Source organism: Amphiura filiformis, chromosome 11 (genome assembly GCF_039555335.1).
Source record: "Amphiura filiformis chromosome 11, Afil_fr2py, whole genome shotgun sequence".
In the NCBI taxonomy this organism is placed as follows: domain Eukaryota; kingdom Metazoa; phylum Echinodermata; class Ophiuroidea; order Amphilepidida; family Amphiuridae; genus Amphiura; species Amphiura filiformis.
The window spans coordinates 50,037,012-50,052,836 of NC_092638.1; the positions used below are offsets into that span (position 1 = coordinate 50,037,012).

General features: G+C 40.3%; 2 protein-coding genes across 2 annotated transcripts in view; both read left to right on the plus strand.

Annotated features, from left to right (window-relative positions):
- LOC140164951 (inositol 2-dehydrogenase-like) overlaps positions 1 to 4,483 on the plus strand; it is a 45,369-nt gene extending 40,886 nt beyond the window's left edge. Inside the window, exons 6-8 of the mRNA XM_072188351.1 lie at positions 611 to 834; positions 1,757 to 1,922; positions 3,104 to 4,483. Coding sequence (XP_072044452.1) covers positions 611 to 834; positions 1,757 to 1,922; positions 3,104 to 3,216 — 503 coding nt within the window. The 3' untranslated portion in view covers positions 3,217 to 4,483. The remainder of the gene's footprint in view (positions 1 to 610; positions 835 to 1,756; positions 1,923 to 3,103) is intronic.
- Positions 4,484 to 9,073: 4,590 nt separating this feature from the next.
- Positions 9,074 to 9,547, plus strand: LOC140163742 (uncharacterized). Its single transcript, XM_072187059.1, has one exon. It carries the CDS (start codon positions 9,074 to 9,076, stop codon positions 9,545 to 9,547), a length of 474 nt encoding a protein of 157 aa, XP_072043160.1.
- The last annotated feature ends 6,278 nt before the right edge of the window (positions 9,548 to 15,825 follow it).

Here is a 15,825-nt window from a genome sequence, read left to right on the forward strand (position 1 = left end):
ACAATAACGGCTCCACGGCGTTCAATTGGCGCGCGGGTAATACCACGTTCACTTGATGAACGGGTATCATGGCTTAAGGCACAATAATTAATATTAAATTATGCAAATGAATTATCGTCACAACACTCCTAAAAGAGTGAAACCACTCTTAAAAGAGTGAAACCAAAGACTCTTTCAACATACGGTCATAGCTCGACCAATAAATATGGTGTCAATTGATCCAATTTTATATCAAAACTGGAACAAATTCGTGCGAAGCGCGCAAAAATGGCACTTTTACATACATGATACATCACATGCCATACCTACGGTATTGTGCTTTTTTCAATGATCACACTTTCTTAACCCCATAAGAACTACCGTACCTGCCGATTGGCCAAAAAGAAGTTTTCATTATCAATCGGACCAATCGGCAACATTGTTAGAATACTTTCACATGCACGCAAAAATGCAAATAATTCACTCCAATTTGGGGTGAATTATTTGCAAAGCTCCATTCTGATTGGTGATTAAAGTGAAGGTATCATGTAATTGACCAATCAAAGGCAATGTTAGATTGGCAGGTAGTACTCAGTGGTTTTTAATGATATTCAAAATTATATGTTCACAGCCTCCTGCTGGATAGATTTGGCCATTCATGACGTCGACTTAGTGTGTACTGTACTGGGCGAATTCCCCACTTCTATTAGTGCCCAGGGTGGCGCCTTTCACGAGGCATTCAAGAAGAATAACGATTTTGACCAGGCAATTATCAATCTGAAATTCGCAAGTGGTGCTCTAGCTACGATAGAGATGAGCCGATTCTGTAATTATGGATATGATCAGCGTCTCGAGGTATGAATAAGCCTTCCGTAAAAATTCGTTAATAAGCATATGTGCTTAATAAAGGTGGATAACCTGATTGACAACCTTATCCCCCACTTATACTCCATCAAAATGCAGATTTCGGTATCAGGTGAAAGCTCATATTTCTCTCATTAACATACTGAAATTTAACACTCCAAATCGGTATTTCTGAAGATATCATTAAAAAACTGCCGAATTAGTCTCAATTGTGGTATACCACATTTGAGACTAATTCAACATTTTGATGATATCTTCGGAAATACACCCATTGGAACTACAATATGTTAATGAGAAAAATAGGATCTTTCATTTGATATCAGTTTATTACAGGATCATGATAGTTATCATTAATAAAACACTGTAGACTATACCAGTATCATGCTGTATAAATGTCAGTAATTCCATTAAGGAATTAGTCACATTTGCAATGTTCCTTTTGCATGAATGCTTGAAAGGGACAACATTTTATGCTATACATAAGTTTTAAAGAATTTGATTTTCCAAATAATCAGGTCACCTTCCTTTAACGAGTTGCTCGGACAAGAAGGAATCGGTAGTTAGTTTTATGTTTAAAAACTTTTTCATTTCTGTAAGAAAAAATAAATAAAAAAAGTTTAACACAACTACCATTTTTGTCCGAGCAACTCGTTAATAGGCGCATATGCTTATTAACGAGTTTTTACGGTATTTTAAATTAAGCTTGCTGTACGAAATAAAGCCCGACAATAGCTCGCGTGAAAATCACTGCATGCGGGCCCATTGTGGGGACATGACCATCTCCCTACTTTGTCATTTGTGTCCCCATTTATAATTATAGTGAAAACCGTTTCATGTCCCCACAATAACGGGAAGGCGATATCTCCCCCCCTCTCTCTCAGACTTAACCGATCTTTTCCCCTTACATTTGCAGGTTTTTGGTTTAGGAGGCATGTTGGAGGGAGCTAATTTCCACGATAACCACGTTGTAACGGCTAATGGCGACGGCGTGTCTATGCCAAAATATCAAGCATCATTCGACGACCGATACGCGGAATCGTATTATAATGAACTGGATCATTTCATCAGAGTTGTACAAGGTTTGTATGCCACGCACACTCTCACTATGGACCACAATGGCCTCATCCCAATGGCATAGTTTAATAACCTAAATTAAACACTCATAGTGCAAAATGTCACCTCAAGTTGCAGAGTATGAGTTTTTGTACCCATATTTTCTAAGGTCATTCAATGAATGCACAAATGTATTGGGGTTAAAGAACTGTGCCCTGATAGATGAACATGTTGTGGATCCCAGTGTTGTGGATCCCAGTGTATATGCTCAGGCAAGAGCGCCGCGCCGGGACAATTTGGGCGTGAAGCGCTCGAAATGTAGGCCCTACAATTTTGTAATCACTATTTTGGTCCAACCCCATAATCAAGGTTAATTTTGGTGTAAAAACTTTTTTTTGAATAAAAACATAGAACGGGTATGGGACTTAAGTTATGGGTTTTCATACTATAAACGGGTCAAAAAGAAGACGCAGGGCAAGTTTAGAAAATTTTATTGCAGATCGAGCTGGCCTGCTCGGAAAAGCCGCGTTTAAATAAGAGTCAAGCCTTAATCTTTGAAGCATGTCTGAGGAAAGACTTTATAGTCCCTCTAAAATATTGCCTATAGTACGGATATGAAACCTATAATCACATTGAAGCTTGTAACAAGGGCTTTCACATGGTGGTCAGCAGCCGCGTAGCCAGCATTGTCAGTACGGGGCGTAATTTTTTTGCGTCTCGTTATGGTCAGGGATGGTTGCAGAAAAAATTCAGCGTCCGGGGGGGGACGGCAATATCGTCCCTATTTTCCCTTTTCTTTCCCTCCCATTCCTCCACTTTCCCTCTCCTTCCCCTTTCCCTTCTCTTTCTCCCTCTCCCGTCCCTTTCTCTCTTTCTCTCCTTCCCCTTCTCTCTTTCTTTTCTCCCCTTCTTCTCTCCCCCATTTTCCGCTTCTCCGTCCCCATTTTAGGTGTGTGTGTGTGTGTGTGTGGGGGGGGAAGCAGTCTTCCCCAGCTGGTTGGTCACCAACTTTTGGATTTGGCACCCAACTGATGGCGCAACTTGTAGTAGGTTTATGTATTGCTCAGAGACGGAATCGAGGCTGTGGGACAGACAAATCAGAGCAATAGTAAATTTTCGCGTTCAATAAAACGAGTAAATGAATCAACATACAGTACTCCATGGAATAATAGTGTACGGTATACATTTTGTTCTTTTTTCTCTTTAGGCAAGGAGGAGAAAATATGTGTTACGAGAAAGGAATCAGTGGCAGCGTTAAGAATATGTGAGGCCGCAGAAAAGGCTAATGCGACGGACAGTATTGTTAAACTGGAGTGGTGATTTCTGTTGCTTAATTCACCTTTTCGGTAAATCCCATAACCCTTTGCGAGTACACCTGAGAACTCGTCATTTGACGTCACGCCGACTTGCAATGCGCACTAACGATGTTCCATAAACGATGTGCGCATCGGCGCAGAGCGGCGTGACGCAGTATGACGAGTTCTTAGGTGTACTCGCAAAGGCTTATGGGATTTACCGAAAAGGTGAATTGGCATTAAGAAGTTGGGAACAGGGGAGTAGATTGGAGGGGTTGGGCATTAATTGTAATTATGAGTGTAGCTAGTTCACAAACTCTTAATGTTAAAAGTTAGACGTTTTCTCTAAAATGGCAAATTTAAATTAGCGGTTTCTCCCTCCGAAAAAAATGTACGGGGATGTGCCACGCAGACTTTCGGGTGCTGACTTTCTCTAGACATATTCCAACCCATCAGTATTCACACAAATCATCCCAAAAGCACCCAAAGTTGCCATAATTTGGCGCTTAAAGCACCCAAATTTGCCATAATTCGGCGCTTAAAGCACCCAAATTTGCCATAATTCGGCGCTTAATTAAAGTACCCAAATTTGCCATATTTCGGCGCTTTTAAGTCTCCACTGAAAACCCAGCCATCCATACAAAATCACTGAAAAGGTACCCCAAAACCGTGGCACATCCCCGTTTACCTTCATCCAGGAAGAACCCCATCGTCCTGGCGGGGTTTCTCTATTTTGAAGATAAGTAGACGTTTCCTCTTTTTTTCGGAAATTGTTCTCTATTCTCTCAAATTATGTCAAAGAAGAGTTTCTTCATTTCAGATTGGTAAAGGTTGATATTTGTATACTTGACTATGGTGCTATTATAGGGGTATGATTTTTTTTCAATGTGAAGACCTGAGCGCAAGAAGACCGTAAGTCCACTTGGCCCCTCAACATGTATACACTAAAGTTACGTATAATATCTTAGGGTTTTATAATGTTTAATACATGTTCCAGGGTGAAAACATCATGAAAGGTTATGAAAGATTTGTTTTGGCCTCTGAACATGTATAAAACATTACCAAACTATACGAAACCATACGCAACTTAAGTGTATACATGTTGAGGGGCCAAGTGGACTTACTGTCTTCTTGCACTCAGGTCTTCAATGTATAGAGCGTGATCGGTGTATTTACGGGTGCTTGATGGACTATACAATTTTTATTCAAAGTGTTCAATTTATTTTGTAATGTGGATATGGATATGGATATAAAGTATGTTTATGTCGGCGTAGACGTAGTTGAAATTAAAAGTAGTATTCTTGTAGTTCTTTTGTTTTACATGTTGGCGCAGTCGGCATTGACTATACGCCGTAAAAGTGACGTAGTTAATCAGATTAACTATCATAGCAATAGATGAATACAATTTTGGCTATATCGCAACCGCACTACATGTACAACGTTCATGCGGTACCGATGCATTGAACCATACATTGCACCTGTAAGATTGGTCTATTTGAAAAGAGGGGTATTGTATTCAATCTATTATATGATTGAAGACAGGTGATGAGTGCAACCTGCTGCAGTGCAGCGCGGTATATTCAAAAATTGTATTCATCTATTGCTATGGTAGTTAATCCGATTATGACGTCACTTCTACGGCGTATAGAAGGCGAACGTTTACGGTATTGCCGTAGAATTACTGTAGAATGCCCATCATAATTTTGTATAAAATACGGTTGTCCATTTTCAGTGAAATAGTAATTGAACTTTACCGTAAATAACCGTTAAATTTACGGGAAAGTGCCGTAAAATAACGGTAACATTCTACAGTGTTAATGCCTTATTTTGTAAGACTAAAATTAAACATTCAGTTTGGTGGAAATACTGAAGTCAAGCAGATTTTAAATTAAATTTCGATATTTAAATCTTTATATTCCCATGGACCATAATCTATAATTTATCAGCTAATCCAATTTGTACATTGTACTATATCCATGAAACAATTCACGGAGGGAGGGGGGGGGTTGGCCGGCCGAGGGGGCAAGCGATATTTCGCAGGCCGATGGGGGGGGGCACGGGGGCATTTTTAGCACGCTATTTTATAGGAGTGTGCCCCAATCATACTGTCATATGCTGCTTGCCACTGAAGCAAGTCACGCCGACAATTATACGTCTCGCGGGGGGAGTGCCGCCGAAAGCCATTATGGGCCCGGTGCCGGCAAAATTAACGCACCTTTGATGAACCTTTGATTGGACTTCATAAGTGTGTGTGCGTTTGTAAATGCCTCCAAACGAGGACCTACATATGGATACACATCATAAAACGAGGACACACCTCCAAACGAGGACGTCCTCGGTTTGAAACTATGACCAGGATGACGTAAATGATGCAAATATGCATATAAGATAGCATATAAGATAGGTCCCCCATAGGGGGTATAGGACGGGTCTCAGTTGGATAGTAAGTTGTCTGGTGTGTTTGTGTGAGGTCCACGGTGTGTCGATTAAAAACGGGTGTGTAAGTCCTCGGTTAGATCCTCCTAAAGTCGAGGTCCTCGTTTGAACGTATTTACAAACAGGGGCGTGTGTGAAAATAGTTTTATTTGGAAATTCATTAACCAATCAGCGATCGTCATGTCAAGGGTTCACACTTAAAAATACGGGGTCAAATATGCACCGACTAAAAATAAATTGACCCCGTTTCGGTTGCAAACAACCACTTTTGGTGTTCTTTTTAGCCCCGTAGACAATCTCACCAACCATTTTAACTAAAGCAACCCCACTGGGCCATATGGAAGAACAGGGGAATACTTAAATTTTCCCCTGAATATGGACCCAGTATAAAGAAGAAATAAACAAACAAACAAACATAAAAGTCGCGTACGAAAAAGAACAAGAAAGCTCTATACCATTTTTTGGACACTTTAAGGTGGCACACAGGATCACTCAAAGTGGCAAATTTTAGACATTGTTTTGTATCTTTAAAAGTAATGATGATAAGTACATAAAAGTATACATTTTCAGAAAGGAAATGATGCAAGGAATCCAACTAGCACGGCAGATTTCTGCAAAAATGAGCACTTTTTGAGAAAAGCGCTAAAATTGTCCGCCATAACAACTTACCCTAAATATCAAAATTGACAAAAATGGCATATCTGTGTTCTAAAGACACAAATCTAGAAAGTGTTTTCTCAAATTTATGAATTTTTTCTTAGTTTTGAAAAATATACCTTAAATTATCTCAAATTTTGGTCAAAATTGAAAAAAAAAGTCAAATTTTGATTTTTTTATCCATATTTTTAAAAAGAATAAAAAATTCATAAATTTAAGAACACACTTTCTAGATGCGTGTCTTTAGAACACAAATATGCAATTTTCATCCATTTTGATATTTTGGGTAAGTTGTTATGGCGGACCGAAAAAATTTGGCATGGAAAATCAATTTTGACGCTTTTCTCAAAAACTGCTCATTACTTTTTAAAAAACCCACAAAATAATGTTTAAAATTTCCGACTTTGCGTGATCCCGTGTGCCCCCTTAAAGGGGCATTTCGTGATCCACAGCCTCATCCCCCCACTTTTCTCCAAAAAAGTTGAGATTTTTATATCACTGGAAACCTCTGGCTACATAATGTTTATGTACAAAATATTTCTTGCAGATTAATTCGTTTAGCAAAGATATCGTGAAATTTGAATTTCGTTCTGGTGCACCAGAACGAAATTACAACGTATTGTCTATGGAGCAGTATAATACACATAATCATGCATAACTCACAAATGCAATATCGGAATCAACTGAAATTTTGGTAATATGCTTTTTCGTGGATATGTACTGAAAAATGTCATAAAAAGAGGATGCTAGGATCACGAAATACTCCTTTAATAGTACGCAAAGTAGATGGGTGTCGTTCGCACTCTTCTTGGCAGAATGAACAGCATAGTTACGGAAGAGGAGGATAAGAATCAGGAAGAACAAAAGATCAAGCAAGCGCTCGGGTGTTGTGGCTATCCAGGTTGGACTTTCAAACATGTTAAAGACAAAATGGTGCAAAAACAGATCAAGCCTAAAACCAAGAAAGATAGTAAGGGGTGGTGCAATAATTATTTGTACCCCGGGGTGGTGAATTATATGGGGGGGCAAAGATATTTTGGCAGGCCAAAAGGGGGGCGGCAATCATTTTTGGCTGGTCGAAAGGGGGGTCAAGCGATTTTTGGCAGGTCGAAAGGGGGGGGGGGGCAAGCAATTTTTGGAACAGATATTTTGGGCACCGTTTCAATGAGGACGAGGACGCTTGTGCGGGGTTCACGTCGAAAATTTTTCTCTCCCAAAAAAATATCCGATTTTTCCACCATCTGCGGATATTTCTGCTTCCATTTCACCATCTATTGGCATTTCTGACGTGATTAGTGACTTTTAAGCTCAAACTTGAGTTCAGAATTTGTGCATTCCCCATCACTTTCCGACCACCTATTCCAGTGTTTGTTGTAGAGCAGAATTCAGCAGCTTGACCATGGAGTAGACTACACTGTTGGGTAACTGGTAATGGGCGCGGTTGCTGGGGTGTCTTTGGCTATCCAGGTGAGACCAATCCTTTTCTTTCTTTACCATGATGTCAACTCAGAGAATTAAACTGATCTTAGTGCTACTATGGATTGGAGTTAATGGCCATAATTATATTCGTGATCACCAACAAGATGATCCAGAAATTCAAGATGGCTGCACCAGCTTCATGAACTTTGAAAATGCCAATTGTTCACAATATTTCATAAACAGTTCCATGATTGTAAACAATGCTAAATACCAACTGGTGTTATTATGTAGTTCTCACAAGAGTGATATAGATGCCAAGAGAACAGAGAAGAGTGTGCTTTTGCAGTTCTTGTGTACATTTTTGCTTCTCCAGGCGGGTGACCTTGAAACAAACCCTGGGCCACGCCCCTTGAAGTATCCTTGTCAGGTATGCCACCTTGCCTGTAAATGGGGTCAGCAAGCAGTAAGGTGTGACACGTGTTGCTTATGGTATCATAAAGATTGCATGCTAATGACAACTGAAGAGTATGACCGGCTTAATAAAACCGAAGCATCTTGGATATGTTGTGCATGTGGCACGCCTAACTTTAGTTTAAGCATCCTGAGCAGAAGTATTGATTTTGTGCACTCTAACTCCTTTGCGCCTCTGAGTAATTCAACCTTTGATGAAACAGATATTTGGTTAGGAGATCCAACAGCTACATCTTCTCCGAAAAACCAAGGTACGATGGCTGGTGGTAGAACCAGGAGACATATTTCATCCACCAAATCAGGTATCAGCTCCTCATCAAGACCAACGAGGGTGACAGGTAACAGTGACAAGAAACTCAAAGTGATAATAGTCAACTGTCAAAGTGTTAAGAATAAGACCAGAGAGTTAGAAAATATGATACAATCATCAGACCCAGAATATAATCATGGTAACAGAATCCTGGCTTCATCCTGATATTTTGGATGGTGAAATTCTTCCTGACAACTACAGCGTCATCCGAAAAGATCGTAAGCCTGGCAAAGGTGGAGGTGGTGTTTTTATAGCCTACCGTAATGATCTCATCTTAACCCATCGCCCTGACCTAGATGCGAACTGTGAGATAGTTTGGGCCCAACTTCATATCAAGGGGGCCAAGTCTGTTTTTCTTGCATGCTTTTACCGTCCACCAAACGATGGTGCCGACAGCCTTGATGAACTTGAACATTCCATCTCCAAACTGTACACAAGTAATAACTCACCAAACATCTGGATTGGAGGTGATCTGAACTTAGGAGATATAGACTGGAACACTTACACCACCAAGAAGTAGGCCTATGCTAATAAAAGTTTGCTTTGTCAACAGTTATTGAAGATTGTCACTAAAAACAACCTTACTCAGATGGTATCTGAACCCACTTACCACACTGATGATTCCGAGAGTCTTCTTGACTTGTTCCTGACAACCAGTCCATCTTCAGTTCAAGACGTTTTTCACATGCCAGGTTTAGGAGTATGCAAGCACGACTCCATCATGGTGCTAGTTGATACCCAGCCTCATCGTTCTAAGACTCCACCACGTAAAGTTTTCCTGTATGGGAAGATGAACGCAGAAGGTTTGGCAAAGGATGCTCAGGAGTTTTGTACTGCTTTCACCAACTCACAGCCTCACCTGAACTCTGTCGAACAGAACTGGACTCGATTTAGAGATGGCGTGTTGGATTTAGCAAAGACACATATTCCAATGAAGCAGCTAAGAACTAGTCGAGACCTTCCATGGATGACAAGAGAGTTGAAACATCTTATCATGAGGAAAAACAGATGGCACAGGAAGACAAAGAAATACAGATCCAGACGTGTGTGGGAGAAATATTGAAATGAAGAAGTGCTACGACCATTACATCAGTAACACTCTTGGGCCACAAATGGAGGATAATCCAAAGATCTTTTGGCGACATGTGAACAAGGGTATCAGAAGAGACAATAGTAGTGGAATCGCAGCACTGAGACAACAAGGTCAGTTAGTTTCTGAGGCTTTGGCGAAGTGTGAAATACTTAACACCTATTTCAAGTCTGTTTTTACCACAGAAGACACCACCAAGATACCAGAGACACAATCTACACCTGCATTTCCAGTGATGGCTGACTTTAAAATCACATCAGCAGGAGTGGAAAAGCTACTGAATGGTCTCAATGCATCCAAAGCGGCAGGACCAGATGGTTTACCCAGTCGTATCCTCAAGATCCTGGCTCCCCCAGATAGATAGCACCAGCACTCACCTTCATTTTCAACCAATCTCTGCAAACTGGAACACTACCACAGGACTGGAAGACAGCAAACATCACTCCAATTCACAAAAAAGGAGATCGTGCAGAAGCAAAGAACTATAGACCAGTGTCGCTGACAAGTATATGCTGCAATGTCATGGAGCACGCTATTCGTAGCCAGATCATGCAACACCTTGATTGTTACCAGATCCTGAACGATACACAACACGGGTTTAGGAAGAGACGTTCATGTGACTCGCAGCTTTTAATATCATATCATGACCTCAGCAACGCATTGGACAAGAAGAAGAGCGTGGACGTCGTCATACTTGACTTCACCAAGGCGTTCGATACTGTGCCTCACCAGCGACTCCTTACCAAACTTAAACATTATGGCATCAACCACCAACTCCTTTCTTGGATATCATCCTTCCTGATTGGGCGTTCACAGAGGGTCATACTTGAAGGTAGAACATCTTCTTTAGTAGCTGTAGACTCCGGAGTCCCGCAGGGAACTGTTCTTGGACCGCTAATGTTTCTTCTGTACATAAACGACTTGCCCGAGAAGATAACATCATCAACTCGCTTGTTTGCAGACGATGCCTTAGTGTACAGAACCATCTCTTCACCATCAGATTCCAGAGCCTTACAGGAAGACCTTGATCAACTTACCAAGTGGCAACTTGACTGGCAAATGCAGTTCAACCCCAGCAAGTGTTACGTTATGCATGTGACTAACTCCCGGAATCCAGTACACCAGGATTACCAACTATGCAACCAAACACTATCTGTTGTGAAGACTCACCCTTACCTTGGTGTCCATCTTCAAGATGACTTGGGTTGCAGCACTCACATTGGCCATGCAACATCAAAGGCCAGTAGGATGCTTGGCGTTGTTCGTCGCAATCTGTACAACTGTCCAGAAAGCTTGAAGGAAACTGCTTATGCCAGCTTCGTTAGACCGCATGTAGAATACGCATCGGTGATATGGGACCCCCATCAGAAGAATGACACAAAGCGAGTGGAGAGAATTCAGAGGAGCGCCGCAAGATTTGTTAAATCCAACTTTGAGCGTAAAGAAACTGTAACAACTTTGCTCAACGACCTTGGATGGCAGTCACTGGAGGAGAGAAGAAAAACAGCCCGCTTGTCCATGATGTATAAGATCGTCCATGATGAGATAGACATCCCCAGTGACCGTTACCTTACGCCAGTTACCCGGCTTTCTCGCCGCAATAATACAAAAAGCTTTATTCATCACCAAACTCGCATCCAGTGCCACAAAAACTAATTTTTCCCCCGAACCATTACCGACTGGAACAGTCTAAAAGAAACCATAGCAAGCAGCTTACAAGTATTCAAGTCACAACTACAACAACAATAAGCAGCTTTACCCCGCACAAGCTTGGCTTCTATACTCTTCGAGTCCAGCCAATATATGAATTGATGTTGATGTTGAATATTACGCCCTAAAAAGGTGTACGAAAACGTTAGGAACACCTTTAAATATGCAAAATTTCCTGATCGCTGCGCTCGCATTATAAGACATTTAAGGTTTTAAATTCGGTTCCCCAAAATTTTGCATGTGTAAGGGAGGGGGTGGAGCAATGGATTTTTGGCACATCAAAAGGGGGACAAAGGTTTTTTGGCACGTCAAAGGGGGGGCAAAGATTTTGGCACGGCCAAAGGGGAGTGGGGGGAAGCGATTTTGGCAGACCATTTTGAGAATTCACCACCCCGGAGGTACACATAATTATTGCACCACCCCTAAGAATTACACCAAGGGATCCCGTACGTAGAGGGACTCACAGAGAAGGCCAACAATATCTTCCGAAAACACGGAATAGCGACAGCCATGAAGCCAAACACCACTCCCCATGATCCTGCCACTGATTGTATCTATGAGATCCCATATGCGCAAACTGTAAACACTGCTACGAGGGTCAGACAGTATGTAATAAGAGTTGACTTATAACACCATAATTGGATTGTTTTCATGGCATTCCTCAATGATTATATAAACACTGTACCTTTGTCTTTCAAACAACACATGTAAAAATTATATCACGCACATGATTACGTAACAGCATTAGCATAAAATCAATGGTCTAGAGTCACCTGCTGAAAATGAGTCGTTTTTGTTAAGGGAAATAAGAGGCTGAAATGAGGTATTGTTGTATTATTTTATATTTTCTCGGGAATTAAAGTATGGAGAATGCTGCCTTTTGGAACAGTTGTAGAACACAAACTTCCAGTTCATTAAACCATGTTTGTTGGGCTGTAAAGGCTTTAGCTTATTTAAAATGCGTGGTCAAATATGGTTTATTTTTGACAAAAACAAGGCTTTTCTTTCTATAAACATTTTGATATTGCCAACAATAACAAACGTGGAAATTTAAGTTTTCTTGCCAGTTCTGTAGTGACTAATCCCCAACAGTGGCGTAGATTTCTTTTTTGACATCGGGGGATGGAGTTAGAAAAATTTCTTGAAGTATAGTCAAGCCAACACCTTTTGCACTTTTGGGGCTATAATGGGCAAATATGAGGTTAATTTGGTCAGAAACCCATTATCAGGCGTCAGCATTGGGGGGATGATTGTATATGGATCATCCCCTGGCAAAATATTGGGGATTTATCACCCCCGAGATCCCCAAACATTAAAACGGGAGTCTCCCTAGGAAAAGTTGAATCCGTGATTTAAATATAACTGTTATTCTACTATTGTTACATTTATACAAAAAGTAGTGGTACAAAGAGAGGCCATCGTTTGAATGAGAAATTTATTTTTAAAACTTTTCTGTTCATTTGAGGTTGAGAAAATTCATGAATATGTAAATTAAAATTTTCTTAGCATTTTGTAATATTTCAGGCCCTATTTACATGGAATTTTGCAATTTGTGTGCATTTCCAGCATGTTGTAGGCCTATCGGTCATCCCTCCTCCGCATGCGCAGATTGTTGTTTGATTTATCATAGTAGGCCTACTGAGTACCAGCGCTCACACGTGACCAGTCATTAGATTTTAAGGGGGCGCAGCACTAAATCACTACGCATTTTATGTAAGAACGAAATTCGGCTAATATAGTGCATAGTGAATATGAGATTGTAGCGACCATATCTACCGACATGTTCACTTTAAATAACTCAAAATCAGCTCATATGAATTCGACAAGTGTCTTCAATGATAAGATGCAGAAAAAAACGGACATTTAATCTCAAAAGCAATTCTCTGTGGCGGATAAAGACAACTTCCGATTTTGAAATGTGAGTGGTGAATTTAGTATATTTTTAGGCCATATTTTTTGCACCGCGAAATAGCGGAAAAAGTCAACGGTCATCGATATATGCCGACAAAAGTTTTGGAATCTACAGAAACAGAGCTTTAATTTGATACCAAATTTATTTTGCCAAGTATTGCAGGGACGCCAGGAATGGCGCTCGAAGTAGGCCGAAATCACACGTTATCCTATGGGACGCTTATTTAGTGTTGCGCCCCTTGTAACGGCCGTCGTTATGAACGCGTTCTTTTTACATTCTTCGCGCAAAATAAGAAATGCGTTTCATGAAATGTGTTCTATTTCAATCATGATGATAAACAAGTATTACAAAAAGTCACCCTGATGAATTATTATTGGGAAAAGCGCTTTATTGGCCGAGCAGGCGCCTTCAAAGTCTAGAAATTGTACCCAAAAATCTTCAAAAAGGCTCAAAAACGGGTTTTAAAGTTAATAGACATTGTTAATCTGCATGAAGCCGTTTTGCTGCATATTCAGTAAAAAAAAAAAAAAAGATCATAATTGTTACTACTGAAACAGGGGGGGGGGGATGTTTATACTTCACACTCATTAACAAGTGCTTTCCAAAATAAAATGGCAAGACAGATAATCTAGAAAAGAAATTAAACTTGGTTCAAAGACGAGCTTAAATTGTTGTCTGTCACCAGTTTCGTGAGTTTTGTACAAACTCTCGCATATTGGGAGAAAAGTCGAAATAGGCCTACTATGCGATTTTCCGCGTTTCGGCACTGATCTTTAAAACAACATTTCTCTTGAACGAAATGTCGCAGAGACATGAAATCTTCGGTGTTGAGCTACAAATTGTATCTAGTTTAATTAACAAGTGACAAATGTGGATTTTGAAAACTTTTAAATCCTTATACTCTTGTTTCATTTTGGAGATAATCAATGTCATAACTGCTTTTTCAGTTTCGCCATTTTTGCAGAATAATGTTGCTTCCATTCAAGCCCTAAAGTTGTTGAAGTTCCTCTTCTGTGGCTATTCCTTTTAAAGACAACCCTCCCTATGGAATCAAGTTGATTCAATCAACTGGCGGATGGGTACATTCCACTGCCCCAAATGATTTGCGAACCACGCAAAAGATCATCACACTTGTTAGGATATAATGCAATTTATTTCTTAATTTACATTTGATTCACAAGTTGACAAATATTTTTAAAGTTACGAACACGTATAATTATCACCAAACTCGATATAAAAAGTCTATGCAAAACATCATACTTTATAAGTATGTACTGCTGAATGCTACACGGTCATTACCTGGCGCTGTGATTTGGAATTCCTCATCGCTTACCAGCCACCCAGCCCATACAATCAGGCGTAAGTCGAAACCCGACGTTGCTATGGGGATCACAACGCAGCCCCCCCGCGTCGGGGACCAGTTGGACTTCACATTGAAGGCACATTCTCCGATAAAGTGCACGTTCAAATTTGTGTCGCCCATAGTTTCAAGTCGTATTCAGACTTGTTTCGTCAGAAAGAAATGACTTTTTTTAATATAACTAATACTTAGGAGTTGCTTTCTAAAATGTGTGGGGCTAGAGGTTCTAACATGCCTAGAAAGTATAAAACAATAAAGCTGATTATGCATATCCATTGTTTTCCTCCATGTCGCCAGCCAAGGTGCGTTCCGTATAATGTGTCCCTGTTCGCTATACATGCGCGCATAATAATGGATTATAGGTACTTTTCATTAGCTGGTATCATGCCCTAATTATAAAGTATAAAACATCACAACGCAGGTTATTAAATTTTTCCAACAGGTCTTTGAGACTATGTCGCCAATATTGTTCACAGATACGTTACCATATTTCTAATGGATAGCAATCTGTCAAAATAACTAGCTATATGAATGTTCTCATATGTGATGGACCAAGTAGGCTCCATAGTTATATTATATATGTGGTACATAACACAATGGTTTCAAAGTAAAAAAAAATAGGTCTATTAATGGCAAAAAATCCTGACGTTACGTTCATGTCGTCACAGATACGTTACCTAAATTCTACTCCCCTCGGAAAAAACGCTGTGATAAATGAAGCCAAATACCATACCAGACTTTAGTACTTTGGGTGATGACTGATCAAGTATGAGTATTAAGTCGGTAAGTTTTTACACTTGCACGATTAAGACAAAAGTGTGAAAAGGCTTCACAGATACGTTACCACTGATACGTTACCACCTATGCGTACAAGTAATATTGCTCAAAAATTAAGTATTGTTGAAAAATCACCCATGCGTTGTTTTGTGCTCTGAAACTATTAAAGTTTACGATTCTGAATGATTTTCATGAATTCTTCGTGGTTGGAATTTTGCAATTTGCGAGACCAAACTTGGACGCTTTATCGGAGAATGGGCCTGAAGACAAGGGTCATTGCAGCATCTTTCTCTTCGCCGAAGCCCTATAAGATGGGCGGAATCCCAATAAGATGGGCGGAATATCCATCCCGCGTAGAACCACCACGGGCTCCAATCTGTACACGGGCTCCAACTACCATGACTACAAGGGATTGTCCCATCTGCACAGGGTAAAGAATCACACCAGTAGAGCATTACTCAAAAACATGACATAAATTTTGTACGGGGGTGG